The 25656-nt window shown below is 36.1% G+C and overlaps 1 protein-coding gene across 15 annotated transcripts in view; it reads left to right on the top strand.

Annotated features, from left to right (window-relative positions):
- LOC6501786 (zinc finger protein 2) overlaps positions 1-25656 on the top strand; it is a 73753-nt gene that overhangs the window by 25155 nt on the left and 22942 nt on the right. For 14 of the 15 annotated variants that reach the window (XR_004311342.2, XR_004311341.2, XR_006507857.1 and 11 more), the window contains 6 exons: positions 1775-1956; positions 5674-7284; positions 23007-23153; positions 23208-24380; positions 24448-24689; positions 24748-25092. Coding sequence is in view for 11 of the 15 variants with exons in the window: in XM_032455857.2 (XP_032311748.1) it covers positions 1775-1956; positions 5674-7284; positions 23007-23153; positions 23208-24380; positions 24448-24689; positions 24748-25092 (3700 nt within the window). In the remaining 4 variants the exon portion in view is untranslated. The remainder of the gene's footprint in view (positions 1-1774; positions 1957-5673; positions 7285-23006; positions 23154-23207; positions 24381-24447; positions 24690-24747; positions 25093-25656) is intronic. The other variant, XM_032455852.2, reaches the window with a different exon arrangement.

Here is a 25656-nt window from a genome sequence, read left to right as displayed (position 1 = left end):
GAAATGCCATAACTTCGTTGTTTTTCAAGTTAGAAGGATGGGACTATATATGCATCCTAATTTGGGCAAACTTATACGATCTGCATACGACTCAACTGCAAGGGTATATCAACTTCGGCTCCGCCCGAAGTTAGCTTTCCTTTCTTGTTTATAATTTAATTAGGAAACCTTTCGGGTTTTTTGGTTAATAGACTGATATGAGATTTGTATTCGAGGACAAGAATATAAAATTGGCTTAACTAACAAAAATGAAACCAATTGCCTTGATTTCTTTTAATAAATTTTTCCCTAATCTGACCGCTCTCAATTGCCACAATTTGATGATGACGCCTCCATTCAGTGACAGTCATCCATTTAGGGAAGAGGGCCCCACACACAACTGTTGTCATTAGTATTTATGTCATTTATTTGTATGCCGATATCAAAATAATGAAAAGAAACTGTATTATTGATGATATTATGTTTGAATTGCTCCAACTTGGAGACTATAATACCTTTTTTTAATGCAGTATTTTTGGAGCAATTTAATATTTTACTTTTATACCCCTGCAGAGGGTATTATAATTTTGGTCAAAAGTGTGCAACGCAGTGAAGAAGACATCTCCGACCCTATAAAGTATATATATTCTTGATCAGGATCACCTCCTGAGTCGATATGAGCATGTCCGTCTGTCTGTTTCTACGCAAACTAGTCTCTCAGTTTTAAAGCTATCGAGTTGAAACTTTGCACACACCCTTCTTTCTGTTGCAGGCAGTATATAAGTCGGAACGGCCGGGATCGGTCAACTATATCCTATAGCTGCCATATAACTGATTGATCGGAAATGCCATAACTTTGTTGTTTTTCAAGTTAGAAGGATGGGAGTTTCAGTGGATTCCTCTTTGGGTAATTCGATATGCCAAATTTCATAAGGATCGGCCAACTATATACGATCCGCTATATATCTAATAATATAAGATACGTGGCGCCACCTAGCGGACTGCGACTCAACTGCAAGGGTATATAAACTTCGGCTCTGCCGGAAGTTAGCTTTCCTTTCTTGTTTATTATAATTTTGTTGAACAAAGTGCAACGCAGTGATGGAGCCATCTCCGACCCTAATCAATATCACCTCCTGAGTCGATATAAGCATGTCCGTCAGTCTGCCTCTCTTTTTCTAGGCCAACTAATCTCTTAGTTTTAATGCTATCGACTTGAAACTTTGCAAAAATATTTTTTTTATTTTCAGGCAGTATATAATTCGGAACAGACGGGATCGGTCGACTATATACTATAGCTGTCATATAACTGATTGATCGGAAATGCCATAACTTGGGTGTTTAAGTTAGAGACTTTCTAGGGATTCCATTTTGGCAACTCCGATCCGATCTGCCAAATTTCATAGGGATCGACCGACAATGTCCTATAGCTGCCATATAATGGAATGATCGACATGCCACAACCTTGCTATTTTTTAAGATTTTTCGGGCTGTTTCCAAAATTTGTATTAGAAAAAAGATTTGATAGTGAAATTCTCATAATGATGGCCAAACTTAATACGATCCGCTATATATGGATACATAATAATTAAGCTTATACCTAAATGCAAACTTCGGCTCCGCCCGAAGTTAGCTCTCCCTTTTTGTTATGAATTGATTTCATATTAAAATTTTCATAAAGATTATATGATATCAAGCTGCTACTTAACTGCAAGGATATATCAACTTCGGCTCTGCCCGAAGTTAGCCTTCTTTTCTTGTTTTACATATATTTTTCATGCTTATTTTATTATAGCTGTGAAATGCTCTTGAACTCTGCTCGATTAAACAGCAGCGTACAAATGTCCACTCGTAATTCGTGCAAGACTCTTAAATGCCCTCAGTGTAATTGGCACTACAAATATCAGGAAACATTAGAGATCCATATGAGAGAAAAACATCCAGATGGGGAGAGCGCTTGCGGATATTGTCTAGCAGGTAATTATTTTAATACGGTTAAGTAAATTTCCATTGCTATATAAATAATCAAATTACATTATGAATAATACTTTAGTACTCAATTCATTACTTAATGCTAAAGTATTTATATATTATAACACTATAGATTTCTTCTCATTTCCTCATTCAAACACCCCCAGGGCCATCATTTCCATTTTTTCTTGCAATTGACAGTCAAAGTTGATAAATAAACCAAAAAGTTCGTTTTCTAGACGTTATATCGTATAATATAGTAGTAGCTGTTTTATATTTGTTTCAAGCCCCCTTTCGACCTAAAAAGTGACATATTCAGGAAACTTTTGTGGAAAACTCTTGATGGTAGTTTTATTTATAGCTCATTTATATCTCGACCAAATTTTAGAAGAGTTATAGACATTTATATTTTGGCGTCCATATTGGCTTGCTATATTTTTGAAGACGTGTATCACAGAGACTTAATGAGATAGAGCTATCAGATTTGGCACGTGGACTCCTATACCCACGCAAATCAAGCTTATGTCGAAATTTGGCCACGCCTCCTTTCGCCCCCAAAAAATATAATCTTGATGTAGAAAAAAAAGGGACTCAGAAATATTTTTTGGATGCCAAACTATTCCAATGCCTAAATTATAACTTCAAAAAAAATTTACAACAAAAATAGGAACATTTGAGAGGAGTTATATTTTTAATTCTGCTTCCCTACTGGATTTAATTATTTCAGTTCCAAATCCAAAACATAAAAAAGTATGCAACACAACATTTTTTTGTGGAATCTATACTTTGAAAGGTTAAATAACGTTTGGGTGGAAAAGATGAGTAGCAGGTTAATTATTATATATTTATATATATATCATATATATATATATCATCTTCGTCCGAACCGCCCTCACACATGCATCATGCGACCAGTTAGTGGGTGGACCAACTTTGATAATCAATTATTACGCACCATAACTTCATCCCGGAAATGTTTAACACTCATCAATTCACTGTGGACGGCAGTCCACGAGGTGACGAACAGCATGCCTTGGCGTGCGCGAGGAGGCTCTATATATAGCCGAAGAATTAAAAATTTTCTGTATGCATCCGATCTAAATGAATTATATGGCAATCTAAAGGTATCGTTTGAATTAGATATTTTTTTCAAAAATTTGTCAAAAGTCGATTGGTTTGGGAGAAATCCGGGTGAAAGGAAAAAAATGTTGAGTTATGTTGACTGAATTGGTACCTCAACCGACCCGATCCGAGTTATTCCCAGTTATTCAAGAAATTCGATTTTTACATCAATTTTCAAATGAAGGCAGTTCCCCCTCTATTTGTCTGTTTCCATTATTTTATTCTTGGCAATCCTGAAAAAATTTGAGATGTTTGTTAATAAAATATAAGTAACTTTTTTTCTATAACTTTTTAAAATATCTTAAGTTTACGTTAAAAATTTAAAAAGAAACTTTTTTAATTAAAAAATGCTTAACTTTATAATTATTTAACGCGCCTTACACTGTTAAAAATGTTTTTTAAACATTTATCCAAACGTCTTAATAGTAGACAAAAACAAGAAAGGAAAGATAACATCGGGCGGAGCCGAAGTTGATATACCGTTGCAGTTAAGGTTGTGCCATTTCCGATCTTTCAGTTTTATGATGGCTATAGGATATAGTTGGCTGATCCTTATGGCATAATTTGGCAGAACAGATTAGATTGGTCAAAATTGAAACCATAGAAAGTCCTATCATTCTAGCTTAAACGACACCAAAATTATGACAATTCCGATCGTTAAGTTATATGGCAGCTATAGGATATAGTCGGCCGTTGGCAAATCGCATTACTTAACCCAAAATGGAATCTGTACTAAGTCCTATTTTTCTAACTTAACAAACACCAAAGTTATGCCAATTCCGATCCGGATAAGATTTTTTAGCCAAATGTGCGAAAAGTTCCAACTTTTTATCCTAAAAATCACCAAAGTAATGGCATTTCCGATCAATCGGTTATAGGGCAGCTGTGGGATATAGTCGACCGATGCCGGCCATTCCGACTCGTATACTGTCTGCAAACAAAAGAAGGATGTGTGCAAAGTTTCAAGTCGATAGCTTTAAAACTGAGAGACAAGTTTACGACAGACATGCTCATATCGACTCAGGAGGGGATATTTTCACTCCATATTTTCAATATTTATTTTATTTATTGCACACATACATGCACAAGCTCAAAAAAAAAAATTTCCCATCAAGTATACGCATCCATGTATGTGTACGTAACACAAAGTTTCTCAGGTGGCTGCACAAAATTGATAGCTCCACTTATAGGACTCTATCTTAAGTTAACTAATTTGGCAAAATATCAAAAGTTGCAGCATCAAATGGGCTATCTCCACGTCAAATGAGCCATTTTAAAACAAGAAATTTTTTCTGGAACCCTTGCAGAAGATGTTCTAATTTTGGTCAAAAGTGTGCAACGCAGTGAAGGAAATATCTCAGAACAGAGGGAAAAGAGGGTGTCGGTCGAATATATTCGATAGCTGCCATATTTTGATTGATCGGTTTGAGACAGATGGTCCACAGACCAATTACACAGGCCGAATTCAATAAAAATATTTCGAGTTTTTCCTTAAACCCAAAATTAAAACCTGGTATGATCCACTGGTATGATTTCAATAAGAAAATAAAAATCTTCCATAGAAAAATGTTTGGGGAAAAATCATAGAAGACCAAAAATTAATGTAGAAAATCTGAGATTTCAACTTTGGATGAGTATTCCAAAGATATGGTAACTGCTAGATACCATTTTTTAATTTTAGCTGGTACACATACTTTTCAAAAATGATATGTACTAGAAACAATGATGGTCATCGCCATTACACGGCCTACATAATTCAATATATGGTAAAATTTGATCGATTTCTCCCCTTAGGTGTACCGCGGAAACTGTGGGTGATAGAACCTATTTTTGTTCTGGACTTTGATTTAGGGGAGCTTAAAGGTTATGGAGCAGGTAAAATTATGCGTGGAGATTTTTTGCTGTTGGCCTGTGTTATTTTTTCCCAACATATCTTGTCTATCTTATCTAAATTTCATAAGGATCGACTTACCTTTGGCCGTGATATAACTGAATGAGTGCATAACCTTTTTGTTTTTTAAGCTAGAGAGTTTCTGCAGATTAGGGGGAGTTTCTGCAGATTTAAGACAAGGGAGTTTCTGCAGATTTCATGTTAATATTTGTATTAGAAAATTGATTTGATGGTAAAGTTTATATAAGGATCGGCCAACTATATAAGATTCCACATATATATAATAATATAAGCAGCTACCTAACTGATAAGAAAATGTGATGAAAGCTTCAATTTTTTGTTTGTTTTTGTTTTTCCAATTTTAAAATATTGTTTAATCTACGCACTTATTAAATAATTCAACCAATAGCGGAATCTTTGGCGCATTTGTGGCGATTGATATCCATTTGCAAACAGTGTTTTAGACTCAGTAAAATCCATCAGTGTTTGATCTAAAAATCAAAATTGAGCCGAAAGACTAAATACAATATAAAGTTTGGGTTGAAATTTACCTTATCAAAAGGTAAAGAAAAAAAAACAGTTTAAATATTATTATATACAGTACTATCACTTTCGTTATTCACTTTATTTTTACATTTTATTAGGTCTTTATTCGCTTTTACTATTCTAAAAATTGTAGTTAATTTTTTTTTGCAATATTTTCATTTTAGGCCAGCAGCATCCCCGACTCGCACGTGGGGAGTCGTATTCTTGTGGCTATAAGCCATACCGATGTGAAATTTGCAACTACTCGACGACTACAAAGGGAAATTTATCTATACATATGCAGTCGGACAAGCATTTGAACAATATGCAGGAACTTAACAGTTCACAAAACATGGTAGCTGCTGCAGCTGCGGCTGCTGCGACTGGAAAATTGATGCTATCTAGCACCACGCCTCAATCAGCCGGTCCTGTCACTTCTGGTCCCAATGGGTCGGGTAGTGCTACCATACAATGTGGTCCAGTTTCAAGTGGAGGCAGTAGCAACATAGGAACCGTTTCCATTAACCCCAATGTAGCTGGACCAGGATTAACCAATGCTACAGGAAATTTAGGAAGCAGTGGCAATTCTAAGCCAAAACCATCATTTCGTTGCGACATCTGCAGCTATGAAACATCAGTTGCCCGTAACCTGCGCATACATATGACTAGTGAAAAACATACACACAACATGGCCGTTCTCCAAAATAACATCAAACATATTCAAGCGTTTAACTTTTTGCAACAACAAAGTAGCAGTAGTAACGCTTCTGTCTTGAATTCTGGAAGTAGCTTCTTGCCTGAGGTTGCATTAGCTGATTTGGCATATAATCAAGCACTAATGATTCAGTTTTTGCATCAGCAACAGAATCAGCATCCTGTCAACACTAAACAATCCCCTACATCTTCTCCTGTTAGTACACCAGAACCATTTTCTCTTTCACCGAAGGTAATAAAAATGGGTCATGGATTTGGTACTGCAATGAATATGGGCCTTGGAATACCAATTGGGACCAGCCACGCAAGTGAAGCACCTATTGATTCGACGAGTGATTCTAGTTCATTGACAAAACCTGATATGTGGCCTTCGGCGTTCTATAGTTGTTTAATATGCGAATGTTTCAGTACTAATAATTTGGACGATCTTAATCAGCATTTGTTGGTAGATAGATCTCGTCATTCTTCTATCACATCTTCTGATATAATGGTTATTCACAACAACAACTATATCTGTCGTCTTTGTAATTATAAAACAAATCTAAAGGCCAATTTCCAACTGCACAGTAAAACAGATAAACACTTGCAAAAGCTAAATTTTATTAACCATATAAGGGAAGGCGGGCCTAGGAATGAAATAAAACTACAGTATCAGCAACATTTAGCTAATGTTGTGCAAATTAAGTGCAACTGCTGTGATTTCCATACGAATTCCATTCAGAAATTATCTCTTCATACCCAACAAATGCGCCATGAAACGATGCGAATGATATTTCAGCATCTTCTTTACATAGCCCAACAGAGTCGTATGCATAAAGATTCTTTTGACCCTGGAGCAGATGTTCAACAATGTCCCAGTCCTGATGAAGATCATCCGCCTTTGCAAGGAACTGAGAAACTTCTTCTCTGTCAGCTCTGCAATTTTTCAGCTAAGAATCTGCATGCGATGATGCAGCATGTTAAAGGGATAAGGCATATGCAAGTCGAACAGTTCATGTGCTTGCAGCGACGTAGTGAAAACCAAGAAATACCTGGACTAAGTGAAGTATTTAAAGTGACGGAATGGCCTCGAAATACTGAAGGTAGGATACAAAACTTCTCCTATATAGTAGTCACTTATATATATAGATAAAGTTGAATAAATGATATAAAAAATGGTTTTGTTTTAAATGTTTTTTCCAATCGTTGTTCGAGAGTAGTTTGGTTTCGGAAAAATTATGGTAAAAGTGAATAATTTTCATAAACCAGATAAAATATACAAATTCTCTCAAAAATATACAAAAAATATACAAAATCGACTACAATTTTTTCTAATATTCCTTATGCTTGCGATAAAAGTATAAAAAAACAAGAAAGGAAAGCTAACTTCGGGCGGAGCCGAAGTTGATATACCCTTGCAGTTCAGTCTCAGTCCGCTAGGTGGCGCCACGCATCTTATATTATTAGATATATAGTGGATCGTATATAGTCGGCCGATGAAATGAAATTTGTCGGCTTATGAAATTTGGCAGATCAGATTGTTTTTCCCAAAATAGAATCTGTACCAAATCCCATCTTTCTCACATAAAAAACACCAAAGTTATGCCAATTTCGATCGTTCTATGACAGCTATAGGATATAGTCGGCCGATCCATATGAAATTTTGTACATAAGATATTTTGGTCAAATATAACATGTGTGGAAAGTCCCAACCCTCTAACTTAAAAAACACCAAAGTTATGGCATTTCCGATCAATCAGTTATATGGCAGCTATAGGATATAGTCGACCGATCCCGGCCGTTCCGACTTATATACTACCTGCAAAGGAAAGAAGGATGTGTGCAAAGTTTCAACTCGATAGGTCTAAAACTGAGAGACTAGTTTGCGTAGAAACCGACAGACAGACAGACAGACAGACGGACAGACGGACATGCTCATATCGACTCAGGAGGTGATCCTGATCAAGAATATATATACTTTATAGGGTCGGAGATGTCTCCTTCACTGCGTTGCACACTTTTGACCAAAATTATAATACCCTCTGCAAGGGTATAAAAACAAGAAACGAAAACTTACTTCGAGCGGAGCCGAAGTTGATTTCCCTTGCAGTTAGGTAGCAGCTTGTATTATTATATATATATCGGATCGTATATACTTGGCCGATCCTTATGAGAATTTCACCATCAGATCTATTTTTTAACAAAAAATTTTGGAACAGCCCCAAGAATCTCTAAAAAAACGCATGGTTGGACCATTTCCGATTGTTCAGTTACATGGCAGCTATAGAATATGGTTGGCCGATCCTTATGAAATTTCCGATGGCAGATCGGATAAGGTTGCCCAAAATGGAATCCGTAGAAAGTCCCATCCATCTAGCTAAAAAATCACCAATGTTATGGCATTACCGATCAATAAGTTATTTGTAAGCTATGGGATATAATCGACCGATCCCGGCAGTTCCGACTTATGTACTGCCTGCAATAAAAAAAAGGATGTGTGTACAGCTTGGAGATGATAGCTCTTAAACTGAGAGACTAGTTTGCGTAGAATTAGACATGCAGGTAGACGAAAAGACAGACATGCTTATATTGACTCAGGGGGTGATCCTGATCAAGAATATATAAACTATATAGGGTCGAACATATGTTTCCTTCACTACATTGCACACTTGTCACCAAAATAATAATACCGTCTGCAAGGGTATAATAAAAAAAATATGTGACTTAAAAAATTTATATAAAACAAGAAAGGATAGCTAACTTGGGGCAGAGCCGAAGTTAATATACCCTTGCAGTTAAGTTTTTTCCATTTCCGATCGTTCAGTTTTATGGCGGCTATTGGATATAGTTGGCCGATCCCTATAAAATTTGACAAATCAGATTATTTTGCCCAAAATGGAATCTTTACCAAGTCCCATCTTTCTAACTTAAAAAAAAGTCAAAGTTATGCCAATTCCGATCGTTCAGTTATATGGCAGCTATAGGATATAGTCGGCCGATCCTTATGAAATTTGCCAAATCGGATTATTTTGTCTGAAATAGAATCTAAAATAGAAGTCCCATCTTTCTAACGTAAAATACACCAAAGTTAGGCCAATTCCGATCGTTCTATGACAACTACAGTATATAGTCAGCCAAAAAAAACACAAGTTATGGCATTTCCGATAAATCAGTTATAAGGCAGCTATAAGATGTAGTCGACCGATCTCGTCCGTTCTGACTTATATACTACCTGCAAGGAAAAGAAGGATGTGTGCAAAGTGTTAACTCGATAGCTCTAAAACTGAGAGACTAGTTTGCGTATAAACCGACAGACATACGGGCATGCTTATATCGACTCAGCAGGTGATCCTGATCAATAATATATATACTTTATAGGGCCTTCACTGCTTTGCACACTTTTGACCAAAATTATAATACCCTCTGCAAGGGTATAAAAACACATAATAAAATACGTTTTCTGTTCTGATTCTGATAAATTTCATATGTAAGATAGGAGATTATTTTAATGATATATATACCAATATGCATATATAACATATACATAAATATATAGCTAACACACACGAAATAAAAAATAGCTCGTTCTTTCGTAACTCATCATTAAGCACTGATTTCGGTTCAATTTCATTGCTTCACTTTTCGATAATAATCGTCTTTGCCCCTGAGTCTTCCTTAACCCATCTTCACGTAAATTCTTTCTTTCCTTTTCCCTCATCCTGTTTTTGCAGCACCTTAAATGCGTTGTGCGATTTATACGCTGACGCTGACCCTTAAGGAAATTATTACAAATTACTTAAGAATGCAAAAACGATTATGTGTATCCATCGAATTTGCAATTAGTGACGTGCACACTTTACTTCAAGGTAGCTTTAACCTTAGTCTCCAGTTTAAGCGATGTTCCGAGGGCAGACTCTGGGTAGTCTTTTCTTTGCTTTGGTTCGATGCTTACATTCAGAGAAAGAAACTTATAAACTTCAGTCTGAGATTCCCATATCAGATGCGAAGCACCATGCCGGACCGAACCGCAGGTATAGCACCTAACCACAAAGCATCGAGCAGGCAAGAAACGCGCAGAGACACAACAAACAGTTAGCGCACCGCCGCCGTTTCATACAGCACCACACCAACCAAACTGGCTCATTCCAACGCCACATCAATCTGAAGCCAGACCGGATTGCAGCACACCCTTATCACCCTTTCCTTTATACAATTCTCCCAACAACTCCCACCCCACTCATACCCTCGCCCACTCGTCTTTAGATGTTGATAATTGCGTATGCTTCTCCCCACATATTCAGGGTGTTTCGGACTTATATGCAAAACATGATATGCTTGCAAAGGTAGACAATGAGAGCCTAAAGATATTCTTTCCTCCGTCGTCTTTTCCTCTCGAATTTCTTAAGCATTCTTTTCATTGGTCCAAGTAAGCTGTCTTTGGAGTCGTTATGCAAGGGCACTTAAAAATATCCTTACACTATTTCTAAATTAAATATTATTAATTATATCCTTGCATTAGGATCCTTGTATTATGATTTCAAAATATCTTATGTACAAAATTTCATAAGGATCGGCCGACTATATCCTAAAGCTTTCATAAAACGATCGGAATTGGCATAACTTTGGTGTTTTTTAAGATAGCTAATGATGGGACTTTCTACGGATTCCATTTTGGGCAATTTAATCTGTTTTGCAAAATTTCATAACGATCGGCCGACTATATATCCGATAGCCGCCATATAACTGAACGATCGGAAATGGCACAACCTTAACAGCAAGGGTATATCAACTTCGGCTCTGCCCGAAGTTAGCTTTCCTTCCGTGTTTTTTTTTTCATTTTGGCCGAATCGATATATGTACATATGTATATATAAATGCTTTATGTAAATAACGCTTGAAATGGCTTAAGTGGGTGCAAAGAAGCAAACTTATAAGTTAAAAAAAAACATAAGTTAACTGGTACTGCATAGGAAACTTATACAAAAAAAATTTTAAATGATTTAAATTTGAATGAGCTAAAATTTCTAGCTGAAAAATGTGAGCTAAAAGCATCTTTTTATACCCAGTACTCGTAGAATATTATAGTCGTGAAGATATAGTATGAGTGTGAATGTATATATATATGTATTTATGAATATTCTTGATCAGCATCAACAGCTAAATCGATGTTCATCTGTCCGTATAAATGCGTGGATCTCAGTGACTATTATAATAAGTATCTCGAGAGATAGAGTTATAAGATTTGGCAAAAAAGACTATTAATGATGCGCAGGTAAATTTTGTTTCAAATTTGTATATTATTATACCCTTGGCGAGGGTATTATAATTTTTGTGAAGAGTGTGCAACGCAGTGAAGTAGGCATCTCAAACCCTTTAAAGTATATATATTCTCACCTATATATAGGATATATAGGTTATAGGTATATATAGGATCACCTCCTAAGTCTATATAATTATGTCCGTCTGTTCGTCTGACCGTCTGTCTGTTTCTACGCAAACTAGTCTCTCAATTTTAAAGCTTTCAAGTTAAAATTTTGCACACATCCTTCGCAAAGCATAAGGTATATAAGTCGAAACGGTCGGGATCGGGCGACTATATCCTAAAACTGCAAAATAACTGTTTGATCGGAATTTTTTTTTTTTTTTTGAACTCTTCATTTATTTACAATCTGTTTTTATAAACAATAAGTAAATTTTACAATTAATATTAAATAACAGGAATAGCAGTTTTCCAGTGAACCCTGCTATTATATACAACATCGTTTCTGTTAGTTGAATTTATCTATCTGGGAGATCTAATATGTGGTATCTTTTTAGTCTTCTTAATGATAAGCTGTTATCTACTAGGCTTAAGGCTAAATTATTTTTATGATTATGGAGTCTGTCGATATATTTTTTAGTAATTTTATTTATTTCTTCTCTTATGGTTGGGATATTGAGATCCTTGTGGATGTTTGCATTAGTTACATAAAAAGGAGCATTGACAATTTGTCGCAAAGTTTTTGACTGGTAGCGCTGTAGTATCTGAATATTTGAGTTGCTAGCAGTTCCCCAAAGCTGTATAGCGTAAGTCCAAACAGGATTTAATATAGCTTTGTAGAGGCGAATTTTGTTTTCCAATGAGGTTTCCGATTTTCGACTTATCAACCAGGACATTTTTAGTGTTTTAAGTCTAAGTTGCTAACATTTGGCTTTAATGTGATTTTTCCATGTTAATCTGCGGTCGAGATGCAAGCCCAGATACTTGACACAGGTACTTTGTGGCATTGGCGAGCCGTTAAGTGACACATTTGGGCAATTACCTGGTCTCAATGAAAAAGTTATTTGGACAGATTTTAGGGAGTTAAGAATGGAATGGAAAGCCAACTTCAGGTGGAGCCGAAGTTGAAATACCCTTGCAGTTATATAGCAGCTTATATAATAATATATATATCCGATCGTATATAGTTGGCAGATCCTTATGAGAATTTCACCCTCAAATCAATTTCGTAATAAAAATGTTTAAAACAATCCCAAGCATCTTTAAAAATAGCAAGGTTGTGCCATTTCCGATCGATCAGTTACATGGCAGCTATAATATATAGTCGGCCAATCTTTATTAAATTTGGCAGATCGGATTAAGTTATGAAATCCGTAGAAAGTCCTATCATTCTAGCTTCAAAAGCCAAAAAGTTAAACCAATTCTGACCATTTAGTTATATTCTAGCTATAGGCTATAGTCGGCCGATCCTTATGAAATTATTCAAATCGGAATACTTTGCCCAAAATTGGATCTGTACCAAGTCTTATCTTTCTAACTTAGAAAACACCAAATTTATACCAATTTCAATCTCTCTATGACAGCTATAGGATATAGTCGGCCGATCCCTATGAAATGTTAAAGATAAGATATCTTGGCCAAACCAAACCATTTGAAGAAGCTTTGATTAAAAAAAAACTTTTTGAAAAATTTTTGACCGTATGGATGCATGTGCATTTCTTCTGAACGGATGGTGACTGGCAATAAAAGGTGATCACTTACGACAACGTGAAGCGCAAATGGTCGTGGTCGAAAAACGGTGAAACTGTCCAGACTGTGGCCAAGCCTGGATTGACGGCCAGGAAGGTTCTTCTGTGGTTTGGTGGGATTGGTAGGGAATCATCCACTATGAGCTGCTCCCCTATGGCCAAACGCTCAATTCGGACCTGTACTGCCAACAACTGGACCGCTTAAATGCAGCACTCATGCAGAAGAGGCCATCTTTGATCAACAGAGGCCGAATTGTCTTCCACCAGGACAACGCCAGGCCACACACATTTTTAGTTAAGCGCCAGAATCTCCGGGAGCTCGGATGGGAGGTTCTTTTGCATCCACCGTATAGTCCGGATCTCGCACCAAGTGATTACCACCTATTTTTGTCCATGGCGAATGAGCTTGGTAGTCGGAAGTTGGCCATAAGAGAGTCCTGTGAAAATTGGCTCTCCGAGTTTTTTGCCAATAGGGAAGCGAGCTTCTATAAGAAGGGCATTATGAAGTAGGCATTTCGTTGGGAACTCCTCATCGAACAAAACGGCGCATAATTGATTTAAATCGCGTTATTATAACCAATTTTATGAACAATTGAAAATTCAATAAAACTTCAGCAAGACTTTTTTGACAATCTTATATAACATGTGTAAAAAGTCCCAACCCTCTAACTCAAAAAACACCAAAGTTAAAAAATAAGTCTCAATTATGAACCCTTTGAACAAAATGTCGGGAAAAAACCTTTGGATTCGGTTTTTCATTTAAAAGGTCTCACTCAGAGAAAAACTGATATTTATACTTTTGCAGAGGGTATTATAATTTTGGTCAGAAGTGAAGGAGGCATCTCCGACCCTATAAAATATATATATTTATGACCAGGATCACCTCCTGAGTCGATATAAGCATGTCAGTCTGTCTGTCTGTCTGTCGGTTTCTACGCAAACAAGTCTCTCAGTTTTAGAGCTATCGAGTTGAAACTGTGCACACATCCTTTTTTTCCTTGCAGGTAGTATATAAGTCGGAACGGCCGTGATCGGTCGACTATATCTTTTAGCTGCCATATAACTGATTGATCGGAAATGCCATAACTTTGGTGTTTTTTAAGTTAGAGGATTGGGACTTTCCACACATGTTCCACACATGTATTTGGCCAAAATATCTTATGTACAAATTAATTAATCATAAGGATTATAGCTTTCATAGAATGATCGGAATTGGCATAACTTGGTTGTTTTTTAAGCTAGATAGATGCAACTTTCTACCGACTCCATTTTGGGTTCCATTCCAATTCCGGGCTCCATTTCAATTCTGACTTCATTCCAATTTAATCCGATCTGTTAAATTTCCTAAGGATCGGCCGACTATATCCTATAGCTGTCATATCACTGTGAACGGCAGTCAACGAGGTGACGATCTGCCTTTCGAGGTGACGAATTTCTGTAGGCACCCGATCTGAATGAATTATACACCAATAATTAGATAATTTTTTTCCAAACATTTTACAAAAGTCGTTTGGTTTGGGAGAAATTAGGGTGAAAGTAAAAAAAATGTGAATCACTTAATTGGAGCTGGTGGAGACATTTTAGTCCCCACATAAAATATTTTTCTATATTGGCTTTCTACCGTCCTAAACACGCGTCGATAGGTACCTCAACATACCCGATCCGATTTCTTTCAGAAGTTATTTAAGAAATTTATACAGCTTTTTCCAAATGAAGGCAGTTTGTCTGGTTGTCTGTTTGCACTATATTTTTCTTGGCAATCCTGAAAAAAATGAGACATGTTTGTTACTATCTGGAAAAATTCGTTAACTTAAGATATAGTCCTATATGTGCAGCTACCAATTTTGTGCAGCTACCTGTGAAGCTTGGTGTTACGTACACATACATGGATGCGTATATTTGATGGGACATTTTTTTTTTTAGCTTGTGAGCAAACTAGTAGTAAAAACTACTGAAATCGTTTTCCAATAGTGTAAAAGGCAATGCCCACCAATATTTTCAAATGCCACCCTCCCGTTTTAAAATTATTTAAAGTTGCAATTTTTCAAAAAATTAAATATTCTGATTTACTTCTGAGGTACTTGATTCTCCAAGTCTTAAAAATTAATAGTGCTCCAGCCCTAATCAGGCTGCGTTTTTATACCCTTGCAGAGGGTATTATAATTTTGGTCAAAAAGCAACGCAGTGAGGGAGACATCTCCGCTATAAAGTATATATATTCCCTATAAAGTATATATATTCTTAATCAGGATCACCTCCTGAGTCGATATGAGCATGTCCGTCTGTCTGTCTGTCTGTCTGTTTGTCTGTCGGTTTCTACGCAAACTAGTCTCTCAGTTTTGGAGCTATGGAGTTGAAACTTTCCACACATCCTTTTTTTCCTTGCAGGTAGTATATAAGTCGGAAAAGCCGGGATTGGTCGACTATATCCTATAGCTACCATATAACTGATTGATCGGAAATGCCATAACTTTGGTGTTTTTTAAGTTAGAGGGTTGGGACTTTCCACACATGTATATATTTGAAAATTTCTTATGTACAAAATTTCATAAGGATCGGTTGACTATATCCTATATGTCCTATATATCCTATATCCTATGTCATAGACCGATCGGAATTAATCGATCGGAGTGTTTTTTAAGTTAGAAAGATGGGACTTGGTACAGATTACTCTTTGGGCAAAATAATTCAATATGCCAAATTTCATAAGTATCGGCCGACTATATACGATCCGCTATATATCTAATAATCTAAGATGCGTGGCGCCACCTAGCGGACTGCGACCCAACTGCAAGGGTATATCCACTTCGGCTCCGCCCGAAGTTAGCTTTCCTTTCTTGTTACTCCATGGCAGTGGTTCCCAAACTCTTTTCTCTCATAGGCCACTTTCAAAACTTGGCTGGATCCGGTGGACCCCCTGCAGCTAAATAACTATCAATTTTTGTAATCAACGACGAATCAACAGTTTTGGAAAAAAAGGTTAAAATTTATTGCTTGATAGGGTTTTAATCATTTGATAATAAAGTCGACTGAACAAATTTTAAATTTTAATTGATTGTGCTGCGAACGCATGTCAAAAAAGAAGAGTTAGCCAATCGAAAAAGTAGCTCATAGCACAAGTACCAATCAATTTTTACAAATTTTAATTAAAAAACGTCAAAACTAAGTTTCAAAAAGAAGTAGGTATATCCTTGTGTTGTAGATATTTATTCAAATATTAAAATTATTACACTAATAATTATTATTGTTATAACAGTCGTAATGTTATCAAAATTGGACACTTATAACGTAATGTAACTTCTACAATGGTAATTAAGAAAAATATATATAATTTTAATGAGATGGATGTGCTTGATGTATGGTTAGCAAATTATCAATATTTGGCTTGAGTTTTGTAAGAAATAACCGCAAATCTCCCCGTTCTGTGATATTCAATCTGCTCCTTTTTTTTTGTCAATAAGTTTTTAACGGCACTAAAACTTTTTTCGACGAGATATGATGAGGGAAACGCTATGAGAAGCTTTTGCGTGATTGCCCACAGTCCAGGATGTTTTTTAGGTATTTCTGCCTGCAACCAAAATTTTTGATACCCTTTTTTAAATGTCACTTTCAGCTCCTCATTAGTGCTGAGCTCGAGTAGCTCCTCTTGTAATATCACATTCTCCACTTCTGTTTCATCAAATGGATTTATGATCCATGGTGGTATTTCCATCGACAGAATGTCTTCCAATCTAGTTTTAAAATCACCATGCAGGGCAATCAAATGTTGAATGTATGTCTGAATATCTTCATCAAGGCATTCTACCTGCGATAAGTTTGAAAACTGTGAAAATTCGCGCCGACCAATATTTCCCTTCATAAACTTCAATTTACCAATAAAAGCTGAAATTACACTCTTTGTTTTTATTAAATTAAGGCTGTCCCCTTGTAATTGTAAGTTGAGGTCATTAAATTTTTTAAACAAATCTGTCAAATAGGCGACGTCTGCTTTAAAATTGATTATGAATTCATTTACACGTTTGAACAAGTATTGCGGACGGGACGGTTGCCGGCAGCGGCGCGTCGACGACAAGTCTCGACGCGTTGTACTGAATATGGAACAAATTTTTACAATTTTACAGGGTTTTACAAGTAACAGTCGCTGAGCTTCTCAAAATATTATCTGCCTATATTGATAGGAGAAGTCAAGCCAATATCTTAGTTCTTCACTATCGAAACCAAATTAATTTTCATGCATATCCGCTTACAAAGTGTAGACCCCCATTTTTTGTTACACCCAACGTAGACCACCGTCCAGTCTCCCGTGGACCCCTAGGGGTCCACCTGGACCACTTTGGGAACCACTGGTCTATGGGATTGTCTTAGAACAGGGGTGTGCACAAAGAGCGCAAAAAAGAAGTGAGAGAGTGGTGAGTAAATCGATGTGATGCACTGATTGGGTCAAAGAGTGCTGTGCGTATGAAAATATTTTGGTCATACATATAATTATTTAATAACATTTTTATTTTTTTATAACATAATTAAATCTAAAAAACTTACTAAAAAAAATTGCACGCGTGAATCTAAATCATTTTATTGGGATATAATTTAATCCTTAGAAAATTGTATACCTTAAAAATAAGTCAAGGAGATTCTCATGGCGATTCGTAAAAAAATATTTGTAATGTAATTTTTCAAAGTGTTCGTTTGGCACAACGTGAAATCGACCTGCTCACTTCAACGCATTATCTGCGACTGATTAAAAGGTATTCACGTAAGCATGAATATTAATGGTACGATTAGGAACTTAGGTCCTGGGCGGGCCAAGTCTGCAAAGCTATGCCCTATAAAAATTAGTTATGGTTAACGATCTTGGAACCCTTTTAAATTTAAAACTTAAATTAGCCGACCATATTTCTATAAAGTATAACTTATTAATGATCTTAACAAATCGTGAAATGATAAGTATAGTTTTCCTACATAACCTCATTTATGGAAATTTAGTCAGCCAGAATTTACTTTAACGCTTACATTTCAACGTTCCTAAAAAAATCTCTGGAATTAACAAACGACCAAAGTATAAAAATAGTGTAATTTTTGACCAACTTGGTGTGCGCGAGGAGACTCTATACATAGGCGAAGAATTAAAAACTTCCTGTAGGTATCCGATCTGAATGAATTATACACCAATCGAACGGTATTGTTTTAATTAGATAAGTTTTGTCTAAACATTTTCCAAAAGTCATTTGGTTAAGGAGAAATTAGGACGAAAGTAAAAAAATTGGGAATCACTAAAGTGTGGCTGGTGGACACAATTTAGTCCCCAGATAGAATCAGGGGTCTTTCTTTTTTATATATAAGCATTCTACTCCTAAATACGCGTCGATTGGTATCTCAACCGATCCGACATTTCTTTCAGAAGTTATTCAAGAAATTCACAGCTCTTTCCAAATGAAGGCACTTTGTCCCTCTGTTTTTCTGGTTGTCTGTTTGCAATATTTTTTTCTTGGCAATCCTGAAAAAAATTAGAGATGTTTGTTACTAAAATAATTTTAATACACCTTAACTTTACGTTGCAAAATTAAAAAAACTTTGTTACCTGCACCTGCCTTCTTGCGCTATCGTTTTCTCGCTCTCTCGCGGTACCTCTCAGGCGCTCCGCAGCATCAAGCGTTGAGCCGCGCTCCCGCGTTTCTTACTTCTAAATACGGTCTTCAACCCTACCCAGACCCTACCAGAAAGCAAATCAAGTCATCAAAATAAATTGTCTTCATACATAGAAATTAACTGAGCTTGATTTTAATTAAGCCTAGATTTGGAACATTAATTTAAGTTCCCGAAAACGCTCGGTAACTGAACATATATATTTCAATTTCAAGTCTTAATAGTAGACTTAAGTCGTAATAGTAGACAAACAAAAATACACTAAAAATATTTCCTTTTCGACTGTTCAGTTTATTTATACACAGTGTGCAAAGGAAAGAAGTAAATTTGCACAGTTTCAAGTTGATATCTCTAAAAAAAAGGAACTAGTTTACGTAAAAATAGCCAGACGGACCTGCTTGTATTGACTTAGATGGTAAGCCTGATCAATAACACAGTGCAACAGTGATTCTGAACTTTTGAATTGATAGTTTAATCACTGTGGACGGAAGTCCACGAGGTGACGACCTGCATGCCTTGGCGTGCGCGAGGAAACTCTATATATAGCCGAAGAATTAAAAATTTCCTGTAGGCAACCGATGTAAATGAATTATATACCAATCGAAAGGTATTGTTTCAATTACATAATTTTTTTCGAAACATATTCCATAAGTTATTTGGTTTAGAAGAAATTAAGGTGAAAGTAAAATAATTTTTAATCACTAAAGTGGGGCTGATGGACACATTTTAGTGCCCAGACCCAAAATATTTATATATATATATATTTTATATATTCTAGAGCTAAATACGCGTCGACAGAAGTTATTCGAAAAATTCGATTTTTTCTTCTTCTTCAAAATGAACCCAGTTTGCGTCGGTTTGTCGGTTTGCACTATTTTTTTCTTAACAATCCTGAAAAAAATTGGAAAATGTTTGTTACTTGGTGTGCGCGAGGAGACTCTATACATAGGCGAAGAATTAAAAACTTCCTGTAGGTATCCGATCTGAATGAATTATACACCAATCGAACGGTATTGTTTTAATTAGATAAGTTTTGTCTAAACATTTTCCAAAAGTCATTTGGTTAAGGAGAAATTAGGACGAAAGTAAAAAAATTGGGAATCACTAAAGTGTGGCTGGTGGACACAATTTAGTCCCCAGATAGAATCAGGGGTCTTTCTTTTTTATATATAAGCATTCTACTCCTAAATACGCGTCGATTGGTATCTCAACCGATCCGACATTTCTTTCAGAAGTTATTCAAGAAATTCGCAGCTCTTTCCAAATGAAGGCACTTTGTCCCTCTGTTTTTCTGGTTGTCTGTTTGCAATATTTTTTTCTTGGCAATCCTGAAAAAAATTAGAGATGTTTGTTACTAAAATAATTTTAATACACCTTAACTTTACGTTGCAAAATTAAAAAAACTTTGTTACCTGCACCTGCCTTCTTGCGCTATCGTTTTCTCGCTCTCTCGCGGTACCTCTCAGGCGCTCCGCAGCATCAAGCGTTGAGCCGCGCTCCCGCGTTTCTTACTTCTAAATACGGTCTTCAACCCTACCCAGACCCTACCAGAAAGCAAATCAAGTCATCAAAATAAATTGTCTTCATACATAGAAATTAACTGAGCTTGATTTTAATTAAGCCTAGATTTGGAACATTAATTTAAGTTCCCGAAAACGCTCGGTAACTGAACATATATATTTCAATTTCAAGTCTTAATAGTAGACTTAAGTCGTAATAGTAGACAAACAAAAATACACTAAAAATATTTCCTTTTCGACTGTTCAGTTTATTTATACACAGTGTGCAAAGGAAAGAAGTAAATTTGCACAGTTTCAAGTTGATATCTCTAAAAAAAAGGAACTAGTTTACGTAAAAATAGCCAGACGGACCTGCTTGTATTGACTTAGATGGTAAGCCTGATCAATAACACAGTGCAACAGTGATTCTGAACTTTTGAATTGATAGTTTAATCACTGTGGACGGAAGTCCACGAGGTGACGACCTGCATGCCTTGGCGTGCGCGAGGAAACTCTATATATAGCCGAAGAATTAAAAATTTCCTGTAGGCAACCGATGTAAATGAATTATATACCAATCGAAAGGTATTGTTTCAATTACATAATTTTTTTCGAAACATATTCCATAAGTTATTTGGTTTAGAAGAAATTAAGGTGAAAGTAAAATAATTTTTAATCACTAAAGTGGGGCTGATGGACACATTTTAGTGCCCAGACCCAAAATATTTATATATATATATATTTTATATATTCTAGAGCTAAATACGCGTCGACAGAAGTTATTCGAAAAATTCGATTTTTTCTTCTTCTTCAAAATGAACCCAGTTTGCGTCGGTTTGTCGGTTTGCACTATTTTTTTCTTAACAATCCTGAAAAAAATTGGAAAATGTTTGTTACTATCATATGAGCAACTATTGTTCTACAACTTTTTGTAATACCTTAAGCTTACGTCAAAAAATTAAAAAAACGATTACTTAAATTACAGCCACAACCGTTTTTGGGCCAAATCATGTATTAAAAGCTATAAAAAAAAACTAGGCAAAGCTCCAATACTTTTCTAATATTTAATATTTTATATCGCACACCCAAAATAAAGTGATACATTCCAAAATTTGTTTAACTAGAAAACCCTTTTTTATACCCTTGCAGAGGGTATTATAATTTTGGTCAAAAGTGTGCAACGCAGTGAAGGAGACATCTCCGACCCTATAAAGTATATATATTCTTGATTAGGATCACCTCCTGAGTCGATATGAGCATGTCCGTCTGTCCGTCTGTCTGTTTCTACGCAAACTAGTCTCTCAGTTTTAGAGCTATCGAGTTGAAACTTTGCACACATCTTTTCCTTGCAGGTAGTACATAAGTCAGAACGGCCGGGATCGGTCGACTATATCCTATAGCTGCCATATAACTGATTGAACTGGAAATGCCATAACTTTGGTGTTTTTTAAGTTAGAAAGATGGGACTTGGCACAGATTCTATTTTGTGCAAAATAATCTGATTTGCCCAAAATTTCATAGGGATCGGCCAACTATATCCAATAGCTGCCATATAACTTGACGATCGAAAATGGCACAACTGCAAGGGTATATCAACTTCGGCTCCGCCCGAAGTTAGCTTTCCTTTCTTGTTTTCTGATAACACAGTGTTACAAAAAAAACAAAAGTGAATGAACTTTTGAAGTGATATAGTAGGAATTTTTTATTGGGTCGAGTATATCACAAAATATTTCAAAATGTTTGAAATATTTGTAACACCCTCAAAATCTTGATTTATGGTTAAAAAAACCGTTTTTCGGGACTTCTTTGCGCTTAAAAATTTCTGGACGCTTTTTTTCAACGCTTTTCCCAAAAAAAATCAATTCAACCTAGCGAGCGCTCCGGATTAACAGTGTATGATATAAGAATGGAATATGCTCTTATTCTTATAGTGCTCGCTAGGTTGAATTGCCTCTTTTGGGAAGAGCGTTATAACTTCAACAATTTTCATAATTTTTGGATGAAATTTGTCCCGTTTTATTCAAAATTATTGCGACAACATTGATATGTGGCATGAATGACAGAGTTTTTGTAAGTTGTACCGAAAAACTGGCGTCAAAATCCGAAAAACACGAATAAAAGGCGAAAATTTCAGTTTCAGGAGTAAAAATTTTGTCCTTTTCGTTATAAAAATTTAATATATATTTGTTTTTCAGAAGCTACAACCTTAAACTATTAAAAAACACCGGAAATTTTGAAATCGGTTAAAAAAAAACGCGTTCAGGAATTTTTAAGCGCAAAAAGTCCCGAAAAAACGGTTTTTTTAACCATAAATCAAGATTTTAAGGGTGTTACAAATATTTCATACATGGTTTTGTGATATACTCGACCCAATAAACAATTCCAAAACATCTATGTCACTTCAAAAGTTCATTCACTTTTATTTTTTTTTGTGTAATATATATTGGTAGTGTAACACTAGTAGTGTTGGAGATTTTTCTTACAGCCCACACACACTTTTTGCTGCTGTTTTCATTTATTTTAAATACGAAGTTTTAATTATATTATTATACTGCTGATCTTGTAAAGTTAGGCTTATTATATTAGTAAACTGATTGGTGGGAGATCCACCCATTCTACATATATTTATACATTTACATTTATAACTATTATTTTTTCATTTGTAACGCTTATAGATATTAACTTTGAAGTTGGATTAGACTTTGCTAAAACCGCAGCCAGCGACACAGTAATAGAGGTGAGTTCCATGGCATCAGGATCTGAAACAACGCCAACGACCGCTGCAGATGGAAGCTTCTTCGGGCCGTCCTCCCCTATTTCAGGTGATAAATCATTTAGTCTACCTAAGTTTCAAAATGCTTATGATTATGAAATAGATTTATCTGCAGGCATACCGACAACAGTTTTCAAATGCAATATATGCGAATATTTTGTACAATCAAAAATGGACATGGCAGCTCACATTGAAACTGTGCACCCTAGTGCAGATAACGATGATTTTATAAGTATACCAACAAACACGGCCGCACTTCAAGCTTTCCAAAATGCTGTAGCCGCAGCTGCTATAGCAGTCGTGCAGCAACAGTGCAACTCAATTAACCAAGGGCCTTCAGTGTCAGACCAAGAACATAATAGCAATAAAGGTACTGAAGATATTAAGTGTGAGCGATTTGAAGAGGACGAGGATCAAGTGTCTAACATAGAGAATGATAAGACTTTAGATAATTTTACTCGCCAAACAACAAGCTTCACAGTTCAAAATTCGTCACCTCCACAGGAAACCCAAATCGCGGTTCAATGTCCGCTATGTTTGGAAAATCGTTTTTCTGATAAAGCTTCCTTGGAAAGCCATTTGACGAATGTTCACAGCGTAACCAAAGATGGTCTTTCTCGACTTTTACTCTTCGTAGACCAAACTGCGTGGGCAAAGTCCAATGAGACAGTGTCAGAAGGTGTAAAAAGCATAACTTGTTTGACGACCTCAGATAACAGCAACGTTGTAGAAAATACAAAAATCAATTCTGAAACCATGATTAGTAAAGTCATTAGTAAGTCTACAGGAATTAAATGTCTTTCCTGCCAGCATTGCGAAGCCACATTTAAACATGAGGAACAGCTGCTTCAGCATGCTCAACAGAACCAGCATTTTTCTTTGCAAAATGGAGAGTACTTTTGCCTTGCGGCGAACCATATTAGCCGTCCTTGCCAAATGAGGTTTAGAATCCTTTCGTCCATGATGAGTCATTATCAAGACTCGCATATAAGTTTAGTAATCTCAGAACGGCACGTTTATAAATATCGTTGCAAGCAATGTTCGCTAGCTTTCAAGACTCAGGAAAAGCTTACTACTCATATGCTATACCATACAATGCGAGATGCGACAAAATGTTCACTTTGTCAAAGGAACTTTCGTAGTACGCAGGCGTTGCAGAAGCACATGGAACAAGCGCACGCCGCGGATGTCATTGATAGTAGTTCTCGCCCACTGACACCCAACACAGAAGAAATAGACAAACTTTCTGCAGGAGAAGCCATTAATATGGGAAGAGGTGAAATTAAAATATTCATTGTACAAAAGCACGCATAAGAATAAAGTAAGTACTTTTTTACTTACAGAATCTAAGTCAGCAGATATGGCGGGACCTTCTATTTCTCCGCCGCAGCTAGAGTCACAAATTAGTAAGGAATCGGCCCCTTTACCATCTAGTCCAAGTACTCTTGGGACACAGTCACACCATCAGCACTTTGCTACATTGACATCCTTGCTTAAACAGCAACAGTGTATTGACTCTGATTCTATTGGCGTTCATCCAGAAGCATTACCTATAGCAGAAGGAGAATTTTCTCAAAATTTGCAGGTAGTTTTAAATATAATATAACCAGAATTTTTTGAATAAAAAAATCATTTAACTTCAGGGATTCCAGAATATACACAATTTACAGCATATGCAACACCAAGTTGGTGTAGGTACCGCTTCGGGATTACCTATTAACCCAGTGGATATGATCAATCTAATGCAATTTCATCATTTGATGTCTCTAAATTTTATGAACTTGGCTCCACCACTAGTGTTTGGGGAAAACTCAGCCGGTACCACTGCAACAGCCGCTCAAAACAGTAACATTACTTCCAGTATAATACCAACTAGTGTAGGAATGGCAGACTTGCAAAATCCCATCAGTGCCAACTCTTTAATTGGAGACTCTGTTAACATAAGCCCAGTGCCAATCAAAAATCAAACTCAACACGTCAACTCGCAGGTTCGCAAAAAAATTTTCTTATTTAATAATGATTTCCAAAGAGCTTAAATATCTTTTTAATGTAAAGCATTGCATTGAATATTATGATTTCAACCAAAAATTATACATAAATATATTGATAACTAGCTGACCCGGCAGACTTTGTACTGCCACAATTTGAGATTAACATTAATTTTATAGTTTTCTACGTCATCCTGGTTTATAAGGGTGTCGACTGAATTGAAAGAAACCAACTTTCCATGAAGAAAATTCTAAATGGTCGCATTGAGATCCTCGACTCCCAATATTGCTCGTTTACCCAGCCAATTATGGTTATTGATCTTTTGAGCAATCTGTGATGTGACAGAAATCTGTTGGTAATAAGATACCGGATGTGGATGTGAATCCGGTCAGAGGGTATTATAATTTTGGTCAAAAGTGTGCAACGCAGTAAAGGAGACATTTCCGACCCTAAGACTACATATATTTTTGATCAGGATTACCTCCTGAGTCGATATAAGCATGTCTGTCTGTCTGTCTATTTCTACGCAAACTAGTCTCTCAGTTTTAAAGCTGAGAAATGGA

The sequence above is a fragment of the Drosophila ananassae genome (assembly GCF_017639315.1).
Source record: "Drosophila ananassae strain 14024-0371.13 chromosome 4 unlocalized genomic scaffold, ASM1763931v2 tig00000054, whole genome shotgun sequence".
NCBI lineage: Eukaryota > Metazoa > Arthropoda > Insecta > Diptera > Drosophilidae > Drosophila > Drosophila ananassae.
The sequence above is the reverse complement of the archived record's forward strand: the minus strand, read 5'-3'. Positions and strand labels throughout refer to the sequence as shown.